The sequence below is a fragment of the Phoxinus phoxinus genome, assembly GCF_949152265.1.
Source record: "Phoxinus phoxinus genome assembly, chromosome: 7".
In the NCBI taxonomy this organism is placed as follows: domain Eukaryota; kingdom Metazoa; phylum Chordata; class Actinopteri; order Cypriniformes; family Leuciscidae; genus Phoxinus; species Phoxinus phoxinus.
Window position 1 is genome coordinate 32,430,040 of NC_136882.1, and position 27,658 is coordinate 32,457,697.

General features: G+C 37.6%; 1 protein-coding gene across 1 annotated transcript; it reads left to right on the top strand.

The window, feature by feature from the left end:
* The first annotated feature begins 776 nt into the window (after positions 1 to 776).
* ctdsp1 (CTD (carboxy-terminal domain, RNA polymerase II, polypeptide A) small phosphatase 1) lies at positions 777 to 27,222 on the top strand. The gene is made up of 7 exons (XM_079619167.1): positions 777 to 1,247; positions 13,296 to 13,450; positions 18,840 to 18,941; positions 21,402 to 21,458; positions 22,911 to 23,003; positions 24,802 to 24,987; positions 25,138 to 27,222. Exons 1-7 carry the CDS (start codon positions 1,172 to 1,174, stop codon positions 25,264 to 25,266), a joined length of 798 nt encoding a protein of 265 aa, XP_079475293.1. The 5' UTR covers positions 777 to 1,171; the 3' UTR covers positions 25,267 to 27,222.
* The last annotated feature ends 436 nt before the right edge of the window (positions 27,223 to 27,658 follow it).

Consider the following 27,658-nt stretch of genomic DNA (forward strand, 5'->3'; position numbering starts at 1 on the left):
GTGCGCGAACTTTGAGGACTCTCCCTATCCTCAATTCTAAAGACGGTCTCAAGCCCCCCGCGCTCGCAGCTCCTGCCAAAAAAGTTCACAAGAAAGTTGTCTTGCTTCTTAAAAAGCGTAAAATGCACACTCATTCGTTTGAAAACCATTCAGGTCTGACTACTTATGGTATATATTACCTGTCGGACGTTAGAAAAAGCTGTTTTAACTTCGAACTGAGCATTCAGTTACGCCGAGGCCAAGAGATCTTTTAAACTTTGTTTGCGTATTGGATTTTGTAAATTTTAAAGGGGCAACGCATATTAATCAAATCCGAGTCCAAGCGATTAGGACACTTTGTTCCAAAGTCAGATTTACTAATATTATCCAGTTCCAGTGAAAGAGGAAGAAAAATAAACGAACGAATACTTACACTGTATAAATATTTTATGGTTTAAACGAAATTGTTCGATAAATAATATGCTGTAACCGAAGTTAAGTGGACCCCACCAAAAATCTAAAATTAATTTTCAGAAAATCTAACAAATGTGAAATGTTCCCCTTGAATAAGCACTGATACTTAAATATTAAAACCATTAAAATAACAATAATTGATTTACTTTTTACATGTATATTACATTTTAAATAATATAATGACTGCGGAACAACAACAAAAAAATAGCTAAACTTTAATTGTGCTGAGCTGTCTTGGTTTGTGGGGCCATATGTTGATTTTGAACTGGTACTGGTACTGTGGTACTGTGAACTGTTTTCACATCCATAAACTTTGAACCTTCGAAGTGGCTGGCTTGCATAGTTCTGTCTTGCCTGAGTGTCGTTGCCCCTTTAAGGCGAAGGGTGCCTTGAAACCGCCGAGTTCCATGTTTTTATGTTGAAATTGAGAGCAGAGCCGAACTCCATGTTGTGAAAAGTTATCATCCAGGAACTTAACTTTTTATTATTATTTTTATTTAATTTTCTTTATGTCGTATAACTTATAAAACATATATATTACATTCAGCCTAATATGGTTTCGCATTATGAATGTTCTTAAGTGGTAAAAGTCTTTTGGAGTTTTAGGGGCATTTGCAGGGAGTCTTTTCTTTTTTTTCTCAATTCAATCGTAGCCAGCGGAAATATTTTAATACGGAAACCCTTTTAAAGTTGCGATTTTACTTGCTTTACGGATCTCATGGACCACCCGTCCGCCTCGATCATCACGCAAGTGAGCAGGGATGAAGAAGCGAGTGCTCCTTTACGGGACAGAGGTGAGTTGAGAGAAAGTTTTGTGTCGGCACATGTCAAACTCCTTTGATGAATGTTTGGCGCGCGGCGGACGCTTCATACACAGTTACATTCTGTCAAAGTGTAGCATGGACTGTGCTTTATTGAAAACACTGTTAAATCACAAATTTCCGCACACCAAAACACTACAAAAATGTGTGATTTCCCCTTTCCAAAGTTGATGACAGTTAATGAGTCTTGAATGTAGAGCCATTAAGTCCATTTATTATAATGTCTCAGTTAGCTTCATGTGCGTGCCATAAACTCGAGATTTATTACAAAACAACTTTTATGTTTATAGAAGTTTATATATAGGCTATATATAATATATATAAATGAATCCGTTGAGGGGGCGTGTCCATGATGACAGTCTTCACTGACGTTTGAGGGAAGGCTGTAGTTCTTGTTTACCTGTAGTGTGTTGTAGTACATCAGCTAACCTGAGTCATATTATGTTTATGTATGCATATATCTCATAATAAATGACTTGACGATGTTTAGATTGTCTTTTTGCAATGGTGACTGTCAAAGCATGAATGTACTACAAGAATCGTTGTTTATTGTACTACTATGGTGTATTATTCGTGATTGTGCAAAAGGTGCATTACACCTTGTTAGTATTTCCATTGTACATGTTTGGACACACCTACGTATTCTTTATTAATGTTGTTTTTTACGTTTTAGAATACCGTAATCATAAACTCATCAAAATTATGAAAGAAAACTGGAAGTGGTGGAATTTAATGGTTCAAGTAGCCTATTAAAGACTTTAGATTTTTTTTTTTAAGATCATGCAATCAATCAATCAATCAATCAATCTGTCAATAAAGAATCAGTAAAGTGTCCAAACTTTTGACTGGTAGAATTATTGAAAGGTCGTAAGTCATCATGTAAGTAAGTCACTAGGGTTTAAACAAGATAGGCCACTGTTTGCAGGTCAAAGGTTAGATGAAAAGTGACCCTTTAATCAATTATTGGACATGAATTGCACACATATTGTAGATAAAGTAACTTTGCACAGATAGCTTTCTCTTTGTTTTCTTAAAATGTTTAAAGGGCACCTATTATGACATTTAAAATGTCCCTAATGTTGTTTAGGGAGTCCCCAACAACAGTTTTACATGCATGCAATGACAAAAAACACTTTTGTTGTCGTATAATATGCATTTATTTTTACCTGATTTGCTCACCGACTCCCAAATGATTCGTTCAACGACTCATTTTTCCAAACCCCTCCTTTGCGCGACGCTAATCTGCGTTGATTGGTCAGATGACCCAGCAGTGTTTACAGAGATAATACTTATTGTTTAACACGGAGTACAATGATGCTTTTATCAATTCAATTTTGTTATAATAATGATTATAGTCCACTGCTTTAGTTTGTAGTAAAAAACTAAAAATAAGATGAAGAATTTAATGTTATGTTAGCGAGCATAGCCCAGAGTTCATATTGTAAAAGCACAATCAGTCTTTGTTTGCATTAGCCCGATGCATAAACATAACGTTTTTACCAACAAAAAAAAAATGCAGTTACGTTACTACGAGGTATTACTCTATTCTTTAAGACAACTCCGAAAACAACGACAAACACTTCACATATCTCAATACAATTGTCATTGAAGACCTAGAAGCTAAACGGTGCTTACACAACAAACAAAATAATTAAGCATGCTACATAAAACATAAAAGCAACAATTATTAATAACACTTACAGGTTGTGATACGGAGGAGGAAGCTGATGCAAATACACTTGGAAATGAACCTTCCTTCAATATCAGCCGGCTCGCGAATCCAAGTTTGATTGCATTTAAGTTGGTAAAACAATCGTCTTCCAAATGGCGCGAACAAAGCACAAGGCTCGGACTATACTTTTGTGGTATAGTTATATATATGAATTGTAGCCACTTAGTCTTCAAATGCTCCTCCTTGGGCAGATGAATAAAGTTGGCTTTTGAGTCGCACTTCAGAACACAGCGTCTCGTCGCCATGATATTTTCCCTGGCCTTGGAGCGCAATAATTGGGCGTATCGTATTCAAATAACTTGACAAGTTGACGTCATCTAACGATTCATAAAAATGACTCCGAGTCGACTCTTACTTTTGAAGGACAATAACTTTATATACGGTGCACTTTCATATTTCAAACTTTGCAGGATGTTTTTGTTCACTTAGATCTATGTTACACACTACATGAAAGGTACATTTCAAAATTCCATAATAGGTGCCCTTTAAGTCGTGTGGGTAAATTTGCAGACAGTTTTTTACAGTCAGTGTTGGTGTCTTTAAACAGTTCATGAGTAGTTGAAAAATGTCTCCCAGTTCATTTGAGTTTAATGTGAGACCAAATATTCGGGTTTAAATTTAGACTGAAGAAGGCCAAAACATCCACACTACTGCGTTTTAGTTTAGAAACGGAGAATTAAAACAAACACGATCTCCGTCCACACCAGCGTTTTAGCTATGTATTAGAATTGATCTCCGTCTACATTAAAACGACTGAAAACGCGGATCACGTGACCATTCACCAACACTGGGTGCGCGTGCCGGTGTAAACAGGCGCATGTAGGCAGTTGTAGCATTGTAAAATGTAGAATTTATTTGCACAACAGCTGCTAGCAAAGAAAAAAATTGTTATCCATGTTGCAGTCACTAATGTTACGTATTCCAGGCTGTTTTTGTATGTTTTCTTCCCGGGGACGAGTCATGTGATGGGTGGCTGACGAATCAGGGAAGGATACGCCATGACTGATGACATCCAATCATAGAGCCGAGCGTGAGCCTCTGCGTCATCGTTTCTAAAGTCCTCCGTTTTGACTGTCTTCACTAAAACGCCCTCCGAAGATTCAAAACGCAAAACGGGGTCGGCAGCGTTTCTAAACTTCTCCGTTTTAGGTCTTCGTTTTTGCCTTTGTAGTCTGGACGGGAGGTGCAAATGTAGCGAAAGGTCTCCGTTTCTAAACGAAAATGCAGTAGTGTGGACGGGGCCTAAGCCTGATGGAATTGTTCTCAAGCCACTTATTGATTTTCTTTGCTACTTGATCAGGAGTATTGTCTTGTTGAAAAGTACCATCTGATCGTTCCTTTTCAATTGTGGGAAGCAAGCCATTCTGCAATATTCCCCAGCACGCCGAAGCATTAAATGACTTTTCACAGTGAAGTAGCTCACCAGGACCAGCAGTTAAAAAATCGACACCTCTTCCTCTATGCTTCACTGTGAGAGATTAATTTATTATAATATTTCTCATCAGATTTTCAAAGACACTGCTCTGGAGTATCACCAACTCGTGTTTCATTGTGACTCCACACACAACTTCCCATATTCTGCCAAAAACTTCATTCCATCTTAGATGTTTTTCTGAGACGGCGATGGCTCCGCTTTTTAAGTGTAATTTCCTGACCAATAATTTTTGGTTCAGACAATTAAAAGCTTAGTGTTTAATGAACTTAATGAACAACACAACCGTGTTTTCTGCATGATGCCGACTACAGTGAGAGCCTGGGAAGGATCCGCTACGGGTAAAGCCATAGCAGTCTGCCCCGCTGCTTGTTTTTCCGACCGCTGTGTTTTTCCCCTCTTGCGCACACAGAGATGGAGATGGTTTACAGGCCTGTGTTTTTGTTAGAGATTTGAAGAAAACCACTCCCTGTAGCAGGTTCAGTACATCGCACAGATCATTTACATAGAAATGCAACTTCATTTTTATATATTATTTCAGCTCAAATCAAAACTAAATCATGTATTCATGCGCTGTAATATATAGGAAGATGTATTGTGGTTTAAAAAAACACACCAAAAAACATGAAGGCATGGTGCCTTTGCGATGTGCTTAGAGAATGTTGCTAAACTGGGTATTTACATATCCGCTTGCCCCTATGAATGTAAAAAGATTGTTTTGTTACGCAATGTGTGACGTGGTTAAAAAGGAATCAGCATTTACTGACTATATGTGTGATATTAAGTTTCACAGTGAGTCTTTATACATCCTTCACAAAACCATTTTCTTTTCAGCAGTATTGGACTAAAAATGACTTGCGGCGATAAACTGCCCGGAAGTTCCGTCCAAAGTTGCAATTTTAACTTGTGCACAAAATTGGAAAATCGCGTTTCTATCCCATGTGTTCAAGAGAAAGAAATGTCACTTCCTGTGCAATGAAACTGACCCACTAGTTAGTCCAGTTTTACCAATCACATCCTCAGTTGAGGCAAAGTCACGTGAGCTTTTTTGTTTTGGTAAATGTGTTTCCATCGTAGTTTATGTGCATGTCTTCTTATCGGTAAAAAATGGTCCGACTCATTTGAACACAACGTTTTTTAGAATGTATGCGCATCTTGGTGTTTCCATTCAGATTTTTAAAATGCAATATCCTATAAAAATAGGTGGATGGAAACATGGCTACTGATCTCTCTAATGAGATAATATAGTTGAAGGTAGTCAAGATGAAGAAGTTGATTTAAATGTGAGTTTATGCACATGGAAGGATATGGAAAAATAAGGTTGCATAAAAAAAATGTCAGAAATTGCGTGCATCCTGATTCGCTGAGTTTGATTTCTTTATTCACTATCATTGTTTTTTTTTATGCTGAACTCCTGCAATTTATATACAAAACCTTCACCTGCATATTTTTTTATTTCATGTTTTATTAGTAATTTTAATAAGTTGTATGTATCTTGAATCTAATAATAATTTTAGCAGTTTAAAACATTTTTTTAATTGATTCCTTCACAAAATAGAATGACTTTTTTTGTTTTTTTTTACCTGCAGTGCTTGTAGTTTGTGATCATATTGCATGGTTGATGTGTGGATTTCGTCATGGATAAACTTTTTTTGAGTGTGCTATGTGCTTGCTTCATACATCATGCATCTATCTTGGTCTGTCTATCAAAACTGCTGTCTCATGAATCATGGGAAGATAGAGCAGTAGCTTGTTGTATAAGATTCAAATGAGTATTTTGTGATTTTCGAGGCAAAGGCTATCTGTTAGATCTTGTTATACATTCATTTCTAAATATGATTTGCACTACATGTTTGTTCTTAAAGTTGAACCAAATCAAAGTAACTCAATTACTGCTCTGTCACGTCTGTAAACATGATAGCCATCGCGTCGTGCGTGTGTCCAGGAGGATGGTTCAGTTCTTCATGTGTGGCTTGTTTCTACATGCCCTGATGCTTAAGAGGAATCCCAGGATTTTCTTGTCTTGAGTGTCTGTACTCATTTAGCAGGCACTATTACTACTTTCAGGTGATGTTGTAATGTTTGTGTTCTGTTTACAAGTTAAGAACTCCTGAAAGCTGCTACAAAAACATAATTACCAGTAGGAAACTCTGGATTTTCTGGAGTTTGGGCTGTGTCAGTGTTGAAGGATCATGGCGAAAATTGATGTTATTCATAGATATAGTTATAATTATAATCCTGAATGTTGACAGTGCAGTTTAGTTTAGTTTGTAAAGCTCAACAGTGATGATTTGTTTCTACTGTTGCAAATTTTTACTTGCCCTGCCAATATTTTAATTTGATTCATATTTTTTTGGTTTAGCTTTTTCCAAAATAATGGTATAGTGCAAAAAATTCAGCCCATTCTTACTAGTGCTTTAACTCTTCCCGCCATTGAATCCATGTTTTCACTGTTAAATGGTAGGGGGTGCTATTACGCATCTTGTGAAAGAGTGGGCCTTACTGAATCCCTGGATCCAAAAACGGCAAGGAAGCGAAAGAAGCATTGCTTATACACATGGAAGCTAATGTGATCATCGAACATTCAACAGCATATAAATCAAAACTGCCTAAAGTTACAGAATGAAATGTCAATGCATGAAGAGGAATTGACTGCGAAGCTTTGGGGGTGTTGTTGGTCATCGTTCTGAATCCCATCTGGATGTAGTCTTTGACAAAAATGCGATTTTCTCAGCTTTTTGTTCAAAATGCTGCTTTTTTAAAATTAAATTAATCCACATTCAAGTGTTGATAAAAAAGGACTGCTTAAAGCTAAAATAAAAAGGTTTTGTTGTTGTTGTTTAAAAGCAGAGGCTCTTTTCTTTCTTTTGATATATTGCATGGTCAGATATTCATGAAACAAAATATTCTGAGGGACCCTGTAAATTTTGTGAAAATAATCCAAACTGGCAACTTTTTTTAAAATGGTGGTGGGGAAAGAGTTAAAGACCATTATAAATAAATTTGTCAATTTGGTCAACCTCATCTAAGTTAGCCGACTAGATACCTTGATTTGTCGACCAGTTTAAATCAGTGCAGTTTGCAACTTTACACCAACAATGTTCAGTTTGTAACTAAAGTCCAAATGTTTATATTTTTATGGCATAAAAACTCATGCGCAAGATTAGTGAATGTATGATGTATGTTTGGGCATCTGGCTCAAAACTTGCTTATTCCTGCCCGGGTTCAACTGGATGATCCTTACTGTTGTTAAGCCCTGTTTTGTATGTATATTAAACGTAATTTTTTCATTTTACTGGTAACCATATAATCCAGTACAGCCTGTTGCGGAAGAGCTTCTGTGCTCCTATTGGTCTAAATCACAGATGTGAGAGAACCCGTCGTGGAGGACCGGAAAAAAGAAACTAGTCTTTCTGTCGTGACATCGTGAAGCGCCGTAGATGCGGCATCGGTTGTCGTCTACTGTGACACACTATATGAGATGAAATGATTGATTCTTGTCATTTTGAAGCTCATTGTCATTTACGAATCACCACGACATACATCAAACGGATTGTGCCAAAATCAGGCTGATATCATGTAGTCTGAAGTCTGAACCTGGGATTAAGGAATAGGATCCCCATCCCTATCCCTACTACAAAATATTTTTTTACGAATGGTTGCCATAGCTCCATGAACCTTTCCTCCATGAAGGTGCGTGCAGTGCACACTACAAGCGACTTTGTCGCTGCAGGTCGCCAGTGGCTGGCGGTGAGGTCGCTAGTGGGCGTTCCCGCTACTGGTTGCCTAGTAATGTTTGTGAGTGACATTCACAGATGTTTCTCCATGTTGTAGACAACAAATCCGTTTTCTTGCCACTACAAACAAACATTTTGGAAGGAAAATTCGAAATATAAATGGAATCAGTATAACATGCATAATATTAAAGATGAACGAGAAACTGTGAGTGCTTTTTGCCATTGCGGCTATTTAATTGCAACAAACGGTCAAATACCGGTCTATATGGGTCCACGAAACCAATCCGGCTCTGAGTCAGTACTGTGAACACCACTGTATGTACACGGAGATACATCACAACTTATAGGACAGTTTCTGACTGCTAAAATTAGCATCTCGTTCAACTTGCCTCTGTCAGAGAGTGACGGGTGATCACGCGCGCTCCACTGACTTCTCCTATTGGTTGTCGCTCCCGAAAGTCGCTCTTCATTTGCATAAAGTTAAACACATCTCAACTTTGTCGCGTCGCCAGACACGCCCCATCAGGTCGCCAACGGCCGCGATCGCGCGTGTCGCCGGAAAACGCTCGCTCCCCATTTAAATGAATGGTAACGTGTCGCTTTGTCGCTTGTAGTGTGCACGCACCTTTACATTAATTCCACCTAGAGCACCAATACCACCAATATCTCTTTCGTTTCGCCATATTTGAAAGCTGTGTACGGAAGAGTTTCTGGGCTCCTATTAGTCAAAATCACATACTGTATGTGACGGATCCCTTTAATTTAGCGCATAAGTTACTTTTTTTACGGCCTAAACTCTTAAAGGGATCATCTGATGCAAAATTCACTTTTATATGGGGTTTGCATATAAATGTGTCTTTGCAGTGTGTGGACACAACCACCATACAATGAAAAAAAATCCATTCACTCCTTTTTTTACATTCTCAAAATGCCTAAACACTCTAAATAATCAAGCCGTTTGGATTTTCTGAGCAATATGATGTCATATTGCTCATGCTCCGCCCACGACCACTGACGGACTGTCCCGTATTAGCATATTTCCTCCTCAGCCATTTGTATACTGTCTGCCAAGGCAGCACTTTGTTTCTTGTGTGACACCCCCCATAGAAGAGAGGGGTGGGGTGAGCAGTTACTCATTATCATTTAAAGAGACATGCACTCACTGAAACGGGTCGCTGTGAGCAGAGCTGTTTTGAGGAGGTAAAAATTATGTTTTACACAACCATTGAGGAATTTCAACCAAAGTATGTTACAAATTTTACATGAAGACCCTAAAGAATATTTTCGACATAGAAACGGTACACCTGTTCCCCACTTTGTTATAGTATACTGTATTTTTAGAAAGGCAGAGCTTCAAAGCTGTGCCCTAGTCGTTTCTCCATGTTTGGGATTGCCAGTGGCCAAGGCTGTGTTGGCAAGTCTGCATGCATTTGCCAAATATTCCTAATATTTCAAAAACATCCTTTTTTTGTTAATTCCTGTGTTGGAAGGTGTTCCGGCCTAAGAGAAGTGGGTCAGTGGATGTGGCCAGTAATCGGAATCCCTCCCTGTCTGCGCGGCATTGTGGATTATCTCGGCGTGGTGTTCCCAGGCCTTTGCCATTCTGTACCTGTTTTGTTTGCACGTGAAACATGATCTGGCTGAGGCGGGACACAATGAAGGCTCAGTGTGTGCCTTCCATTGCCTTGTGGCGGCTCTTACTTCACTTCCTCACACTTCCTGTTCCTATTTTGGTTTGGCCGGGGCACAGTGCAGCAGAGTTATGGGCCAGACATATGGCTGCATTCCAGGGAGGTTGTGCGAGAGGGAGAAAGACAGGGAGGGAGGGAGAGTTCATTGGGGCCTCCAGAGGGATTCTCATGCTCTCTGAGTTTAATCCAAGCGGCAAGACTGTCATTTTACGATCTGCTCTGTTTGTCTTGCGTTTCCTTTCTGGTACTGGCCGCTTTGTGTCATTAGGCGGTGGGTGGGTTTGACCGCTTTTAGCAACATTTGCATTTGTTGAAACTGAGATTTAACTAGTTTATGGGAAAAAAATAAAATAAAAATTTGTGATTGCATATATTATATGCATGCATATTATACGTAGGTTATATGAATGCATATGCATATTATGCATATGAATATTATACGTATATGTACGTATTAGACATTTCGAATATGTTTTTCTTTTGAACTTTTTATTCATCAAAGAATACTGATTTTTTTTTAATGATTTTTTTAAACATTGATTATAAGAAATGTTTTTTTGGTTTTGTATTTTGGTTATCTTCATATGATTTCTTATGATTTTCCAATATTTTTTCATTAAACATTGGGAAGGAATGTATATTTTTGTTTCCCCCTCAGAATGTGGTTTAAATTGTCATTTTATATCTGCATCCCAACTCAAAAATAAATCGACTTTTAGTGTGAAATATGTTTTGTTGCATAAAAAATATTAGATTATTTCCCCCCTGATTAATCTAAAAATTATTATGCATTAAAATTTAATTTTAATCCATTATTTTAAACTATTTATTTTCACATCCTGCCCAAGGCTGTTCTCCAAACAATGTGTAATATAAAGCCTAAAAAATATATAGTGAATGTATGTTAGTTATGCTGTATATTATAAACAAAAAAGGGGTAAAACAATTGGCTTGTGTTACGAATGCAATTACGATAAAGGTGTTTTCAGGTCAAATAATCAGCGGGGCAAATATTGCGATGATTTTATTTTTAATGAATCGAGAGAAGCAGAAATCGTGCAGACCTACTACCTCACTGTATAATTTGTAAAAATGGGTGGCACCAATATTACACTTTCATAAGTTAGTCTAGAGCTCTTCATTATACTTGTGTAAGTATGTGCAATGTCTCCCAAATCTGCTGTCCTTCTCCCCTAAGTGTGTGTTATGTAGTTGGGAGATTGTAACGTAGGATCACATGTCACAGTCGTAAAGTCAGTCGCTGAGTGTCCTCTGTCCGTCGGGATTGGAATAGCATGAAGACCCTCTTTAAAAGAGACCTAGATAATCCACCCTTAAGTATGTGGGTAGCAACTGATATGGGTAGAGTGAAAAAGCTGTAGCCCTATTATCAGCTCTTGAGATTTCAAATGTATTCAGCCCTCTGGCTCATTACAGAATGCCAAGGAGTCAAGTTTTCCTTAGAATTGTCTCTGCTAGCTAGTCTCTGTTTGATCTTTTTCTGTTTACAAGTTCAAGTTTGTTGCTCCAAGCTAATAGGTTACAGCTTTTCCGCCTTTCATCATGGTGTCCATCAAGGTATCAAATGTACGGCATGAGATAAACATATGGCTGAGCCATTCCCTCCTGTCCCACTCTGGGAACACAACAAAGTTTTGTATGTATATGTAGAATGCCATCTCTAACCACTGTCAACAGCTGCCCGTGGGTGCTATTTAAAGCCTTCTGATGTGTAATATCAGAGAAGTCAACGTGAAGAGATGGGTGCGGTTTTCTTCACAGTCCCTTTCACCGGCCCTTTTCCTCACATTTGTAGACCTGCCAGCTGCCACCCTCGTGTCCTGTGCCGGGATGCAGGTGTGCTCACTTAGCAATGTTTCACTATTACGGCCTGTCAGATTGTCTGGATATTTCCAAAGGGTCATATTCATGGTTAGCGTGTGAGCCACAATTGACAAGTCAATGTACATTTTATGTTTGAAGGTCAAGAGACGTATTTTATGTCCTGATGATGGGTCGGCAGCTCATGGCATATATATATATATATTCTTTGGGTTAAGTTTGGTTTTAAGGGCAACTTTTATGTTGAAGGACACGTCAGAATGGAGATAAATCTAATAGGCTAATCTAAATTTAAAACAAATCCTTCAGTTTCTGATTACTTTCCTTTACTATTACAATAATGCTCTCAGAGTAACTGAATGATAATATGTTCTAACTAACTTGTTTATAAAGGCTTTGTTTGATACATGAGCTTTAAGTTTGAATTTTGAACGGCGTGCCTATCCTCGCTGTTGACAGCTGCCTCGGCCGTCTTGGCCGGAGCCTAATTTGTCAAAGATTTTGTCTCGCAAAGTCCAGCTTTCGTCGCTGTTGTTCGCTCTTGTAAGTTGCCCAGGGCTGTCCTCTTGCCCCGAGCCCAACATAGATCCATAATCACGTGGATTCCCTGTAATGTGTCACTATTCATGGATACTATGTCTCTGTCTGCTGTATTTGGTGACAAATATCTTGCTTATTAGCAAACAGTAGACATGGGGATTTAGAATAATTTAGTTTTTGAGTACTCTTAACAATGAATTTTAACCTATTTGATGCCAGAGACCCCTGAATATCATGATCCCATTTGTAAAGGATTTTCTTTTTTAAATGTATTCTATTCCAAAAATGTTTGTACATCACTTTTTACAAAACATTTTGTGCCAGAGCAGTTTTACAGTTAACTAGAGTTAATAGTCTTTTTAAAATTGTTATAGTCTTTTTTTTAGTGGTGCAGAACAAGTATGCAAAAAGCAGTTTGATATCCTTTCTCCCCCAGTTTTTCCTCAAACCATGCCAGACTAAAAAGCATTGTTGTTGTATGTCGTATGTTGAAGCTCAGAGTATGAAGTAAGTTTTGGGGAACTAATGGGTGTGACATCCATGTGTTTCCTATTAATAAAACCTTCACTCCACCCTTTTAGAAATTCATAGACGCTGTTTCGTTCTATACAGTTACAACACCAAATATGCTAAGGCTTTCAGTGAAACATTTTACTACAATGTAAGTATCCTGCTTGTCTTAATCAATATTTCAACATGTGACTTTGGACATATGCTTTGGGTTTGGCCTTAATTCAGGGTAGAGTCAATTTTCTGTCAAATTACTAAGATGCACATTGTTAATTTCATTTCAAGGTTGAAAACTCATTGTTTCTGTGCACTCACAGTTTTTGTTTCAAGGTTTCCTTTTTGTTTTGAAATTCTGATGCTGGCACTCAGCTGTTTAGATATGTTATTTAAGGCCAGTCATTATGTGCATTTGAGTGCAGTCATCTTCTTATAAAGAGCATAAGCTGTCAGAACTAGCCGAGTGTATCATGTATGCAAAGATATATGATGGTGGACAGCAGGGTAAATGTGAGATATGATGTGCCTCTCGTTTCCCAGGTACCCCTCCACATGCTGCATCCTCAACGAAGAAACCCCGCAGTCGTGGCATTTTCCACAGTCTCTTCTGCTGCCTTTGTCATGACGAAACGGATCACGTGCCTGTCAATAACAACGCCCCGCTGCTGGTGGAAGAGAACGGAACCATCTCAAAAGTAAGAGTTTATTTCAGTTTTGTTATTTTCTTCTACAACTTCTTATTTTGACGTCCCTCTGCATCCCCACCCTGTACTCTCTAGCGTTTTCTGAATACTGGCCAACCCGTGGTTAACACAGGCGAGAGCCACATGATCAGCTGTGATAGTGAGGAAACCAAAACCTCATGTTAGCTTTTGCGCAATTCTTTTCCTGTTTACGAGGAGGCTCTCATAGTTGAATGTACCATCATAAGAATTTGTCTAATTTGCATTCATTTAGAGACCCTGAATCACCTAAATGAATGCTGTTCATTTATTTAGCAAAAAGAAAAACTATCTGTCCTTAAAATTCCCAACTAATTGAAAGGTGATATGAAGAGATGTCAAAAAAAAATTCCACTCATGATTTCATTAAACTAATTATTCAGGAAAAAAAATAATACATGGCCGCGAACAACTACGAGCAGATCGGGTGTCAAGACGCTGTAGGTGTCAGGTTCAGATTTATGCCTTACTTCAGCTTTTTATAGTGATTTGATACACCAGGGGTTATTTGTCACGTCTCTGAAGCACCAAAATAAATCGGTAGGTGTCCTGAAGGCGGGCTGAGTGCAGGGTTCAGTGGAGTCTCAACCCCTCTGTCATGTCAACGTGCACATTGCTGCTGGTGTCTCAGGCAGGCTGTGGGCTCAACGAATCCCTTCAGCCTTGTAAGCCCCCTTTGCAAACAAAGATCTCTGACTGTTCTTGCAGGCTTTCTGGAGAAAGCAAACATATGGGAGAATGTCTGAAGTGTTTCCCTTCTTCTGACCTTTGCCAGTGTTTTGGAGAACGGATGTCTTTTGTTGAAAGCAACATTACCAAATACTTGGAATCATCTTCCTTTTTTAAAAGCGAGCACACAGAAGTAAACATGCCCGCTGAACTGTGCTTTGGCCATCCGGAGGTCTCTGGACAAGGAGATCCTAAAAAGGAAAATCAGTCTTTGGAACATTCTGCACAATTGTGCACAGAACAAGAAACATCTATTGGCAAAAACGCCATCGAACAGAATGAAGCTGATGGACTTTGCATTAAAAATAGTCAAATCAATGGTGAATTTTCAGATCAGTCTGGTTCGTCTGGATATAGCTCTTTGTTGGACAGCTGCTCTGAGCACAGTGAGTGTTTTGAAACAAGCAGTTCTTCAGTTGACTTGGTTGAGATATGCCAAAATGATGAACTTTGTATTGCATTTGTGCCAAGTGATCAAAGTGAGTTTTCTGAACATGATGCAGAACAGTTAACTTTGTCTGAGATGAGCCTAGAAGATTGTGAGTCTTTTCAACAAGACGATCCAGTACAGATAATTTTAACTGAGATGAAATTAGATGATTGTGACTCTTTTGAACAACATGATGCAGAACAGTTAAACTCATTTGAGATGAGCCCAGATCTTTGCGAGTCTTCTCAACAAGATGATTATGACTCTTTTGAACAACATGAGGCAGAACAGTTAAACTCATTTGAGATGAGCCCAGATCTTTGTGAGTCTTCTCAACAAGATGATTATGACTCTTTTGAACAACATGAGGCAGAACAGGTAAACCTATTTGAGATGAGCCCAGATCTTTGTGAGTCTTCTCAACAAGATGATTATGACTCTTTTGAACAACATGAGGGAGAACAGTTAAACTCATTTGAGATGAGCCCAGATCTTTGTGAGTCTTTTCAACAAGATGATGCAGAAGAAATCATTTCACCCGAGAGGAGCCTAGATGATTGTGAGTATTTTCCGCAAGAGGATGAAGAACAGTTAACTGAGGTAGATCTTTGTGATTCTTTTCCACAAGTTGATGTTGAATCCTCACAATTTGATCTCTTAGATTATGAAATGCTTTCTGAATGTGGCGCAGAATATCAGGAACCTTACAGCAAGTGTGAAAACAGCAGTTCTGAAGATAACTTATCTGATCAAAATGATGTAGTTGAACTAGATTCTGAAGACTGCGAGACATCTAAACAGTCCGAGCCTAACAATGAAAACAAGCTTGATGAATACCATGCCACACATTTTAAATCCCCTGAACTGTGTCAAGACTCTAAAGAAAGTAAGCCATCTGACCACTGTTTGTCCCTTGAGCACACACAGCTTATTGGGCAAATGGACACCTCTGATGACAGAGTTCTGCTAAACGGTCTAGATGATTGCACTTGTTTGTCGGAGACTTTTAATTGTAGCCGGACCTCCTCGACTGAAGGGTATCAAGACTGTAACCAACTCTTTGAGCACAGCGAATCCTCTGTATCTTTTAAGGCTTTAGAACAATGCACAAGCTGTGGAATGCACTTAGAAAAATGTGACATCCTTGAACAATGCACTCTCTCTGTGCCCACTGACCGTTCTGAGGGCCCATATCAAAGCAGACTTACAGAAAATTGCCCAAAGTTGTCAGGAACACACGACTCTGTCTTTCACAACCCTGAAGCAAATACCAAAGAGAATTTGCCTAATCATAGCAGCAGAACTGAGGGTAGGAAACCATCTGAGTGCGATGCCATGTTTTCTGGATCAATGGAAACTTTTGAGGCTCGCTGGCTTTCTCAATTTCTTACTGATCTTTTAAGGCATAATAAGGAGACTTCAAATATTGCTGCTGAAATTAGTGAGACAAATGGAGAGGTAGAAAAACCTGAAGTTGTAGATCCTAAACCTGAAGTTCAAGCTTTGGATAACTGTAGGAAGCTCTGTAGAAAGTGTGAAGAGCTGGAGAAAGGGAAATGTTGTAATGATGAAACTCTTCAACCTTTTCAACTTGGGGATGATGAGGAGGCAACTTTTGAACTCCACTCAAATGTGGACATCTCCCTCGATGCAGTGACCACAGGAGCAGGTTCGTCAGATGAATCAAGCGAAGAGGAGTACTGCGACTGCATGGATGCTAAAAGTCAAAGTAGCTCTGAAACCGATGAATCATTCAAAAGTTTTGTTGATGAGTCTGAATCGTTTGAAATCTTCTCAGATCAACCATGTGATAAGGAAAACCTTCTGGCAGAGGATGATGAGTCCTCAATTCATATACTACAGCCAGATGAGTCCCATGAAGAAGGTAATAAGAACTTTAACATGTATACACAGGAAAATTTAGATGCTTGTGAAGAAGTATGTGAGATTGATTCTGTGCGACAAGTGACAGGAAAGGAAAGCAGTAAAACATATGCTGAAGCATTAGCTGTTGGACTCCCTATTGATCCAGTTCAAATCCATGAATGTGCCAAACCAGATGAGGTCTGTGGAACTGACGCTTTTGGGCCTGATTTTATTGACGAGTCTCTCACATTGTATTCTGAGGGCAAAGGCAATGATTTTTGCGACATGTCCTGTGTTGCAGCCGTTGAAGGTTATGAACTGGAAGAAGTGGTTGAAAATGCTTTAAACAATATATCTGGAGACGTCACAGTGTCCTGTGCTGTAAAGAACACATTTCAAGAAGTTGATCCTTCAGAATCATCTGAAAAAGAACTGTTGGAAAATGAGGTCAGTCAGAATTTAGCTGGGTTCTACAGCTCTGAGAACAAGGAAATCATACAAGATCGCAGTTCTGTGGTTGAAATTGATGAAAATGAGGAGACGGGCCCTGACTTTGACAATGAGGGGGATCATGGACCTTGTTGTGGAGAGATTGAAACAACTGAAGATGAAGAAACAGCCCTGTTTTATTTTGAAGATCTTGTGAGATGTTCTGAGGAAAGTGACAAAGGTAAAGAGACACCAACTGCGGATCAACTGCTCTCTTCTGCCTTTGAGGAACAGTCAAACACAGAGACAGACTCTTTTTGTTTATCAGATGGTCAGCAAGAGGCCCATACCAAGCCAAAAGACACCTCTGGGCTCCTTCATCCTCATGGAACAGATGATCTGCCTGAGGAGAACAAGCAAAATAAAAAATTAGAGGAACTTATACATCAAGTTGTTAGAAGTGAGGCTCCTGAACAAGACTCATTTTTTAAGTCTGACCAAAAAACGTCAAGTGAACAGAGTGATTCTTATGAGGACAGTGATGTATCTGAAGATGAAGAGTACCCAGAGGACTGCGATTGTGAAATCTGTGTTCCGCCCATAGATCAGGTACCTTTTTCTTAGGAGAGGCAATTGTTGATTCATTTTAGGAGTATATTATATCTTTTATGCATACATTTGATGGTACAATGTGAAAGGATTTTGCTTGTGAAGGAATTTATTTGAATTTTAATTAGTATGAAGTCAGTAGCAACAGAACTAAAATAAGACCCCATGCTGGGTTCTTATTCCATGTCATATGTTATGTTATTTAAATCAGAGTCATCTGTACACTCTCCCACTTGTAATGAATCCGGAAGGCCGCGCAGGTCTTGAGATACTCATTCTGTAAGCATAGGACAGAGACGGTTTCAGACTGTGAGTGGGCTGTGAGCCGCTTTGCAATTCCACCCCAACTCCAGTCAGTCACTTGATCTTCCTCTGCTTATGGTACTGCTAAAAGAGCTACCTTATGCCCCCTTTTGGATACTCATGTCTATAACTAATACACCCAGTTTTGGGATGGGCTGTTTGACCAGAATCTTATGGTATATTTGCATTTTGTTAATTGTACTTTACCATTCACTTTACCATTCACATGTTTTGGGTCAGTAAGAATTTGATTTCAGCAAGGACTAAATAATTAAACAGAAGAATCATTTCTGAAGGTTCGTGTGACACTGAAAACGAAACATTCAGCTTTGCTAACATAGGAATGAATTAAATTTTAAATATATTAAAATAGAAAACAATTTTACAATATTACTAGTGATTTTTCTTATTTGATTGAAAATTTAGAGACTTTTTAAAACATTTTTTACCCCAAACTTTAGAACAGTAATGTATATATTATATACAGGGGGGTTTTACCCTCTGGAAATACAATGGGGAAAATTGTTTATATATTAAATCATGATTTTGTTTTTTGTTTTTTTTACAGTCCGATGAATTAAATATTTGACATTATTATTTCTTATGTTAACAACAAATTAAAGATAAGTAAGACATTGTCTAATATCAAACGAAAGATTCAAACAGCTAAACTAGTGTTATAAACAGATAATTCCGTCTTTAAATTTTGGACACGTCACACTCTGTGTCTTACATTTTTCCATGTGACTGTCTACAAATAGCTTCCCATATAAACGTATAGAATATCAAATAAAATCTACCAGTTGACTCACTTTACTGTCCATCATACAATACATACCTAGGGGAGAGACTTTTTATTTACACCTACTTTTGAGTTGTGACCCAACGGTAGAGAAAACTCTGACCTATACTGTATTTTTACTGTAAAATAGCTTCTTGTTGTAAATTCCAACTTGGCTACTTATTTACCAGTGTCCTTGTAAATGTCAATTACAGGTCCCGGCCAAGCCACTTCTTCCACAGATAAAGTCTAAAGATGTAGGGAAGATCTGTGTAGTCATTGATCTGGATGAAACGCTAGTCCACAGTTCATTCAAGGTAAGCCAATGTGTTGAGCCCTCTTTTTTCATCAGTTTATATTTGGCAGCGGGTGTGAAGAGAAACTATATGTTGTTGGCAGCTCAACTAATCATATCATAGCTATTAGATACACTTGACTCAATGTTATAGATAGACATTTAACACCATTGCGTGTATTCACATCATCACATACCTTAAAGCTGAAGTGTGTTAAATTTTTTTCTCCTGTTTAAGCATAAAGAGAGAGTTCACCCAAAAAAGAAAAATCACATGACTTATATATTTTGTAAAATACAAACAAAAATGTTTTGAAATGTTTCAGTGTTTTTTGTCTATACAATGATAGTCAGTGAGGCCCAGTGTTGTTTTGGCTGCCAGTGACCTTCTTTATAGGGGAAAAAACCCTTAAAACATTGTTCAAAATGTATGCTCTGTAGAAGAAAGATAGTCTTACAGATTTTGAACAATATGAAGGTGAGTAAATGATGACAGAAATTTCATTTTTGAGTGATTTGTTCTTTTAATGTGCTTAGTACATTAAGTAAGCCTTTTAGGAAGTTGATTTCCCTGAACCTGTTTTAGTCTAGTACATATTTCTTCTGAAATACCAATTGGTCATAGTAGTGGTACAGAATGCTTTAATGCACATTTTTTTGCTGTTTTACATTCCTATTTTTAAGTGACATATTTCTGTCTCTACTGTAAACTGTAGACATTTCTGTCTTTACTGTAAACTGATGGTTGCCTCATATGGAAGCATAGAGGAAAAACACCTCCAGTATTAGTTCAGTCTGTTCTTGCATGTTCATGTAAACAACTTTTTTGCAGGCCTAATGCAATAGTTTCAACCAATGTAATGTTCTTTTGCTATGTAATATTGAAAATAATATTTGCATTGTAACAGAACACATTGAGTGTCTTTTACAATGTGCTTGACAACTAAGAACACAACAGAAAGTCATCTTTGCCTTTATTCTTTTTAGATACCAGACAAGTTATTTTCCCACCCTCAGAGTTAGCAGGGGAGTGTACCAGTGTAAATACACATGAGCTTATTTGAGCCGATGGAAAGCATAGAATTGTCTAGAGAAAGTGCAGTTTTGCTACAATTGGTTAAATTATTCTGTCGTTACCGCATTTAGTGTTTGTTCTTGCATTCATGCACTTGGAGAAATGTGGCAGCCACTGATTTGACTCTTTATGGAAGTTTTTTTCTCTCTCTGGCTGCATGACATCATAAAGATGCTATGTGCACAATTTGGGGAAGCCAGGAAGAAAAGGAATGTTTTCCTCACAGGAGTCTCAGCTGTGACTGTTCTAAAAACTAGCACTACTCATTGTACTCAAAAGTGAACTTGTCTAAGGCCCTTGTTTACATCTGGTATTAATGCGCTTTGTTCGATTGGATCACAAGTAGACGAGGGAGACATTCCAGTTCAAACTTGGTGTTTTAATCAGGGTTTTTTTTTTGGTCCACTTTTGACCACTTCTAACCTGATTTCTTCGTAAGGAGGGTCTATAGGCGGGCTTTTTCAGATCTTTCAATCTAATGGATGAAATAAGCTTGCGCAACAGTCAATCCTGTCTGGCTAGCGCGCTTCCCTTCATGTTTATGCATTAGGTCCGTAGGCGAAGAGTAGGCGTGTTTTGTGGTTGTTCAAATGCATTTGATGCCAAAGGTGTAAACGGGGTCTAAAACGTTTTGAGCTTGTCCACTTTCGACAACTTCCAGAGGAAGTCAAAGACTAATTTGACCGATTTCGTCAACTTGTGTTCTGATCGACGACATCGCATTTTAATACTAGGTGTAAACTGGGCCTAGGAGTATTAAGTTTAAGCTGTTTTTTTATTTATTGCAAATGGAGTTTGAAAGCTCACTGTTAAAGAAGCAGTTCATTCAATTTGTTTTATTTTATTTAAAAATATTTGTATTTATAAAAATGTATTTATTTACCCCCATGTTGTTCCAAGTCTGCATTCTTATGTTGTTGTTTTTTAAATGTGGAACACACAAGGATACTATTTTGAAAAGTCATATCACAATTTTTTTTTTACTGTAAAGAGTCATGTTCCAGCATACCGGTTTGGAATGGCTTGAGAGTAAATAAATAATGGCAATTTTCATTGTTTAGGGTGAACTATTCCTTTAAAGTCAGTCAGAAGTAAAACAAGTGTGATCCTACAGCACAAGACAGCATAATGTTACTTCATGCCACATCTGTGAATGTAGGTCACGCTGTCCTGACATCTCTATAACACATAAATGTGATTATCTCAACATTTGAGATTGAGTTTCTGGACCTATCTAAAGACCACTCTTAGGGTCTGTGGCAATATTCTGAAAATGACTGGAGCCTGATGGAAGTTTACACGTCATGTCAGTCATTGATTCAGTCACCTGCAAATTCAATATAGATTCGTCTTATGTTCTTCTGCCTGCAACAATGAAATCAATTTTAATGTGTTTTTTCTTCCCAGCCGGTAAACAATGCTGACTTCATCATTCCAGTGGAAATTGATGGGACAGTACATCAGGTGAGCATAACCTGTTCTCATGCCAGGTTGTCCATGGATAACTGACGATTGGAAGGATATGCTATGACATCAATCAATCAAAAAAAAAAAAAAAAGATTATGATTACTACTTTTTCAATCTTAAAAGTGTTGATTACCACAATGCCAAGATCCTCAAAATATGATGATTCCCTTGTGAAGAATCTGATTCCTAAAATATAATTATTTATTATTATTATTTAGATGTATATACTTGAAAATAATTATTTTTTTTCCCAACATATTTATTTGTACAGTGGTTTGATTACAGTGACTGATGATAAATATCGTTTGAGATCGAGAGCAGCTGTATAGTTATCTTTCCAATCCTAAAAATACATTGTCGATTTTTTTTTTTTTTTTTTTTTTAACATTTTCAACAGACCCCCTAGAACGCTTTTGCTGCCCCGGTTGTTTCATTGATTAGTGTATGATCAAATTGATATGACGAATGTGTAATGTTTCACTTCTGTTCTCAAACAATGTGTGAAACTGAAAATCTGCAGTGACATCTTTGTTGATTATAATGTGAGCATTGTCATGTTTTTCCGTTGTCTGCTTCCTGTGTACATGCATAAGGAATATTGCTTTTCCCCCACATGGAATAAGTATATATTTTCTATGTCATTTCTATTCTTTAAAATAAACAATTGTGATTACAATATCAAGAAAAATAATCATCAGTTATGCTTTTGTCATAATCATGCCTGTGACCGCTATTATTTGTCTGACTGCTGTCGCACAGTGTTGAACAACGCGAGCGTTTTTTCCTCTGTTTACCTATTGCCGCTTAACACTGGTGTGCAACCTGACAGTATCGTTGCCATCTCAGCTGATGGGTCAGAACAGCAGGTGGCTATTTCTGTGTCCTGACGAAATGGAGAAACACTGACTGGCTTCTGAGAAGTCATTGGCCCCATCAATCTCTCTTCAGAGCGAGTCTCCTGCTCTCTCAAGCTATGACAGTACGATGCTTTGGCCCTTTAAAGGCCAACGGCCCCAGTTACACCAGAAGACTGAAGGTGTCTGACAAACAAGGCTTAGGCCTGTTTCAAGTAATCCAGGATAGGCTTGGGATGTCAGGAAAGCCTATTCGGGATGACTTGGTTCAGGAATGAGACCACCAGCTTCATAAACAAGCTTGGCTGACCTAGATGTTGGGAGTAAAACAACCCGTTTTATTGCTGCTCTTAAAAATGGGTTTATAGTTCTACGGTCACATAAAGCTCATCGTTATATGAAGCATCAAGATGCAGGCTAATATAAATCTTATTTATTCAGTAATAAATCTTAGCTGTAACTTTATGAATGTGACCTGGTTTAGTGCCTTTTTTTTCCTCGTGTGCTGTTTTTTCCCTAGCTGTGAATTTAAAACTTTGAATTAATGAAACATTTTAACCGTTTTTTTCCCCTTTGTCTGCCTTCTGAATGTAGGTGTATGTGTTGAAGAGACCTCATGTTGACGAGTTCCTCAAACGGATGGGGGAACTGTTCGAGTGCGTGTTATTCACTGCAAGCTTAGCCAAGGTAAGAAATGCAAAAGGATGTTTGCACTACGCAAGGTACTCAGCATTAAATTTGATAAGAAATAGGATTTAACATCACTTACGGATTGTATAGATGGTTACAGTGTTCGCACGGTTATGGAAAACATCCAGTTATTTTAAAATGGACTTTCAAACCTGTAAAAAGATAAATAACTGCGTGTACCAACTTTGGTGTCTGTTTTCAGATAAGATTAATTTAGTTGTGCCATTGCATCAGTTTTTATTTTAGATCGTGTCTGTTTTCATGATAGCTGGTTAATAAAATCAAATCTTAAAAAGTCATTAAAAAGCAACAGCCATTTTTGATTGATTTATTATTTTTTTATTTTAGTTGTACTTTTATATTCATTCATATATGTATATATTAGTGCTGTCAATCGATTAATAAAGAAAATCGGTTTAAGCACACTTTTGTTGTGTGATTAATCACGATTTTAAGTATGCGCCATTTATCTTGTTTAACACATTAATTTTGTCATAATTTCCTATATCCAGCAAAGTAAACAATCAGATTGAATGGCGATTCTCACAAAACTGTATGTTCTGCAAGCTTCAAGGACACCTTGGAGACTCCAAAAAGACACCAAATAACCCAATGATATAAGGAGTCCATACATTTCTATTATATAATACATTTATGTACACCAAAGCACCCATGAAAAAAAAAACTTTACAGAATTCACAGGGTACAGACAGTAACAACAAAGAGCTTGTTATCATTTTAGACGAGTCAAGCTGCGATACCGAACAGGACCACATGGAGAGGCCAAAAACTCCTAAATCAACCACATTGACGTGACTGCGTAAACCTACGGCTACTAAACACAGCAACATGCACATGACAAGTCAAACATTATCCTTGGTGTGTGTGGAAACAATCCAAATGTACTGTACATACATGCAGTGTGTGATCAGTGATCGAGAGCGCACATACACGATTTGTTGTCACCAAAATTGCGCTCTTCAGAAACAAATCACAGAATACGACAGAGCTTGTGTTTTAAAGCAAAGCACATACTGGAATAAATAATTAACTAAAAACGCAATGTGAGTCTCTGATATAATCAGCCTGGCCTTTACATTAGCACTGCTTTGGACTTATATTTTGAACTAATTCGATTACTGGATCACTGAAAACTTTCCTAGAGTTGAATTGCTTAAAATGGTCTGATCACAAACAGAGAATCAGAATCAGGTTAAAGGGTTAGAATGGAAATGTCCTCCTACCAGGGTTACAGGTGCTTGTAGATGCTCAGTGTGATAAACGCCGACTTCTAAGATCATCTAACTGCGTGACGTAAATTACGTTAATGACGCAGCTTCACATTTATTTGCGTTAATGTTAAGGATTTTAAAATAAAACGCACACGTTAACGCTGACAGCACTAATATATATTAATATAATAATGTTTGCGTGTGTGTGTGTGTCTATATATCTCATTATGTTTCAATTTTAAATGTGACGATATGTATTGTTGATGTAAACGATATGATTTGTGATATAGAGTTAGTTTTATCCAAAATCGTACTGTATTTATAAGGTGTAATCTGATTACATAATCCAGATTACATGTACTAAATTGCTACTCAGATATCATATATTAACAAAATATAATTAAATAGGACTGTTTAAATGAATGACGATTTCTTTATCAAGTAGCAAGTTCATTGGTATGAGCCTTTACAAAGGAGTTCATTCGTTTTTTGTTGATGCGTGGCACTTTTCCCCTCCTCTTTCTAACAGTGTCCATCACATTAATGTGATTCTGTTTTTCTAGTATGCTGATCCTGTCTCGGATCTGCTGGACAAGTGGGGAGCTTTCCGAAGCCGTCTTTTCCGAGAATCTTGTGTGTTCCACCGTGGAAATTATGTCAAGGACCTAAGCCGTCTAGGCAGGGATCTCAACAAAGTCATCATTGTGGACAACTCGCCAGCCTCCTACATCTTCCACCCAGACAATGCTGTACGTTACTGTCTTTCTTTGTCCTTTTGCACATATAACTGCTTTACATATAACAGTGCTTAGCCTGCTAAAGTTTATTAGTCAATGGTTTGTCACTTTGTCTCAACATTCACATTGTTTTTTTAACATGCTCTTCTCTGTCATGTTTAGGTACCTGTTGCCTCCTGGTTTGATGACATGTCTGACACAGAGCTGCTGGATCTCATCCCTTTCTTCGAGAGACTGAGTAAAGTGGATAATGTCTACACTGTGCTCAAGCAGCAGAGGACTACTAGCTAGCGGGACACTACGGGCAGCTGTCACTATGGGGCCAGGGAGGCTGCTGGGCTCGGAGCACACCACTGCTTCCCCCTAACAGGACCAGCCACTAGCTCAGTCCTCGTCACCTACCCAGAATTCCATTCACATGATGTTTGATCGAGAAAAGAAGGCGAATGACGGAACTGTGAAGGACTGCTTTTATCCATTACAAGCATAAAATAACAAGCTCGTTGTTTTAACACTCGAATGGGTGAATCTCAGGAAAGCGGACAACACCGTATTTACCCTGAAGTCAAATAATAGAAATACAAAATTTTATTTTGCTCAAGGATTTTAATTTTTTTGTCCGTTTGTGATAATATTTTGACAACTAAGCATTCCCCCCAATTTCCGCCATGATGCAAAAATGCAAACTTATATTTACTGTAATGTGTAAACAAACAAATATGATAATATATTTAAATTATATTGTATTTATATGTTATGGTTGTATTTGTTGTACTGCCTTTAATGCTTATTGTTTATGCTAAAAGTACTCTATTACAGTTATGAAAATAATGAATGATAATGGAAATCACAAAAAATAACATTTTCAAAAAGTAAAATGTCCAGATGCATCATGGCAATAATGAGGGAAAAACTTTTAAAATCTTATGAAAATAATTTCACAATGTCATACAATATGGCTGTTTTCTTTATGCAAATATTATTTTGTATTTATTTTTCATTTGCTTTCAGGGGTAAATGTGGCGTAGGCTTGTTTTCGGAGAGATTCACCAAAAGATGCGTCGTTCCTTCTTTTTAACTTTCATTTTCATGGTTGAGGGAAGCCCTGTTAAAATGAATCAAGTTGATTGTCCTCTTCGGTGGGTGATTTGAGAAGATTTGTGTTTTAAGAAAATGACTTCCTCTTCTTGGGTTTATATCTTGAGTTAAGCTTCCCTCATTCCCTGCGTTAAATGAGTTTACCTCAAGATCTCAAGCGAGGACAAAACCATAAATGGCAATCACATGGAATAATATGCTGTCTTTTTTTTATCTAGACAATTTTATTGGACTCTCAAACAAGCATTCATTATCCCTTTTATTTGAAAAAAAATCATGTTTTATTTCTTCTTCTCCATTTTTATTTCTAAATCAAACATGAAAAAGAGTCATGATGCAATCAGCCACACTTGAAATTCAAGTTTCACAAAGCAACAGTTGTAAGAAAGGGACATTGGCCCAGCACCTGTCGTCGCACGGCCCGTTTTCACTCTGAAGGTTAAGCTAATGCACCTTTTGAATTGTATACAGTATGCTTTATTGTGTCTAATGCGAGGTCCTTCAATGTGGCCTTAAAATTACTGTAGCAAATTTTTGTCTGACAATATCAAAGTGGTCTTATTTACAAAATCAGTTTGTCTGATACTGTGTAGCTCTAAATTCATAACAGTATGCCATCTGTGTGTTTATATTAATCAAAACAAGTAAAGAATACTGGAATCAAACCATGATTTGTCAGTGGAAACGACTTGTAATGCCTTAACTCTCCATTAGATCACTAAAGCTGTTAGGTGGTTTATTGAGAAAGTGATTGGGCATTGGCGTAAGCATGCTGTAACGTGGACAGGAGAGCCCCGGTTAATGTGCAGTTGACGTGCCTTGTTAGTTGTGCCATTTAATATGGATGGTTTTCCTCATGGGGATCGCATACTTGCTCAGCACTATCTGAGTTGATTGTTCTGCAAGTGCCAATGTTGATGTTTCGACACAATGGTGATGATGTGTACGAGAGAGAGTGTGGAAAGATGATGTTATGGTTTTTAATACTGTTTTTTTTTTTTTTTGTCCATTTTTCAGTGTTTGACTTTTAAAATAGATTTGGGGATGGCGGAACACTTGCCATCTTTCTATATTGTGATATTAATGAAAATAGTGCTGTGCCATGGAGAGAAAAAAAATATTTTGTTATTCATAAAATCTTAAAGAGCAGCTTGAGTGTTGAATATTTGATTCTTAAAAAGCACAATTCATCTCCCCTCCCTTTTGTACTTGAATCTCACCTTGTATTTTATTCTGATATTATTTCAAATAGTATTTGATGTACAGTAACATGGTTTAAGTTATTTGGGTTGTCTTCTACATACAAGTTCAAATATGAACATAAATAATTAATCAAAAAAGCCATTAAAAGGTATTTTTACCTTTTAAAACCAATTAACTGAAAAGGTTCCATGTGTTACTCAAGTTAATCAAGTTAACTGAACTATGATACACTTTTAATGCATTTATTAATAGTGGTTAATGTTGATTTCAACATTTAGGTTTTTAAAATCAATCACCCGGCAGACTTTTCCTGACAAATAAACACAAATTTATCAGTTCATATAACATAGAGAAAGAGTAAACATTGTTCATTTACATATAC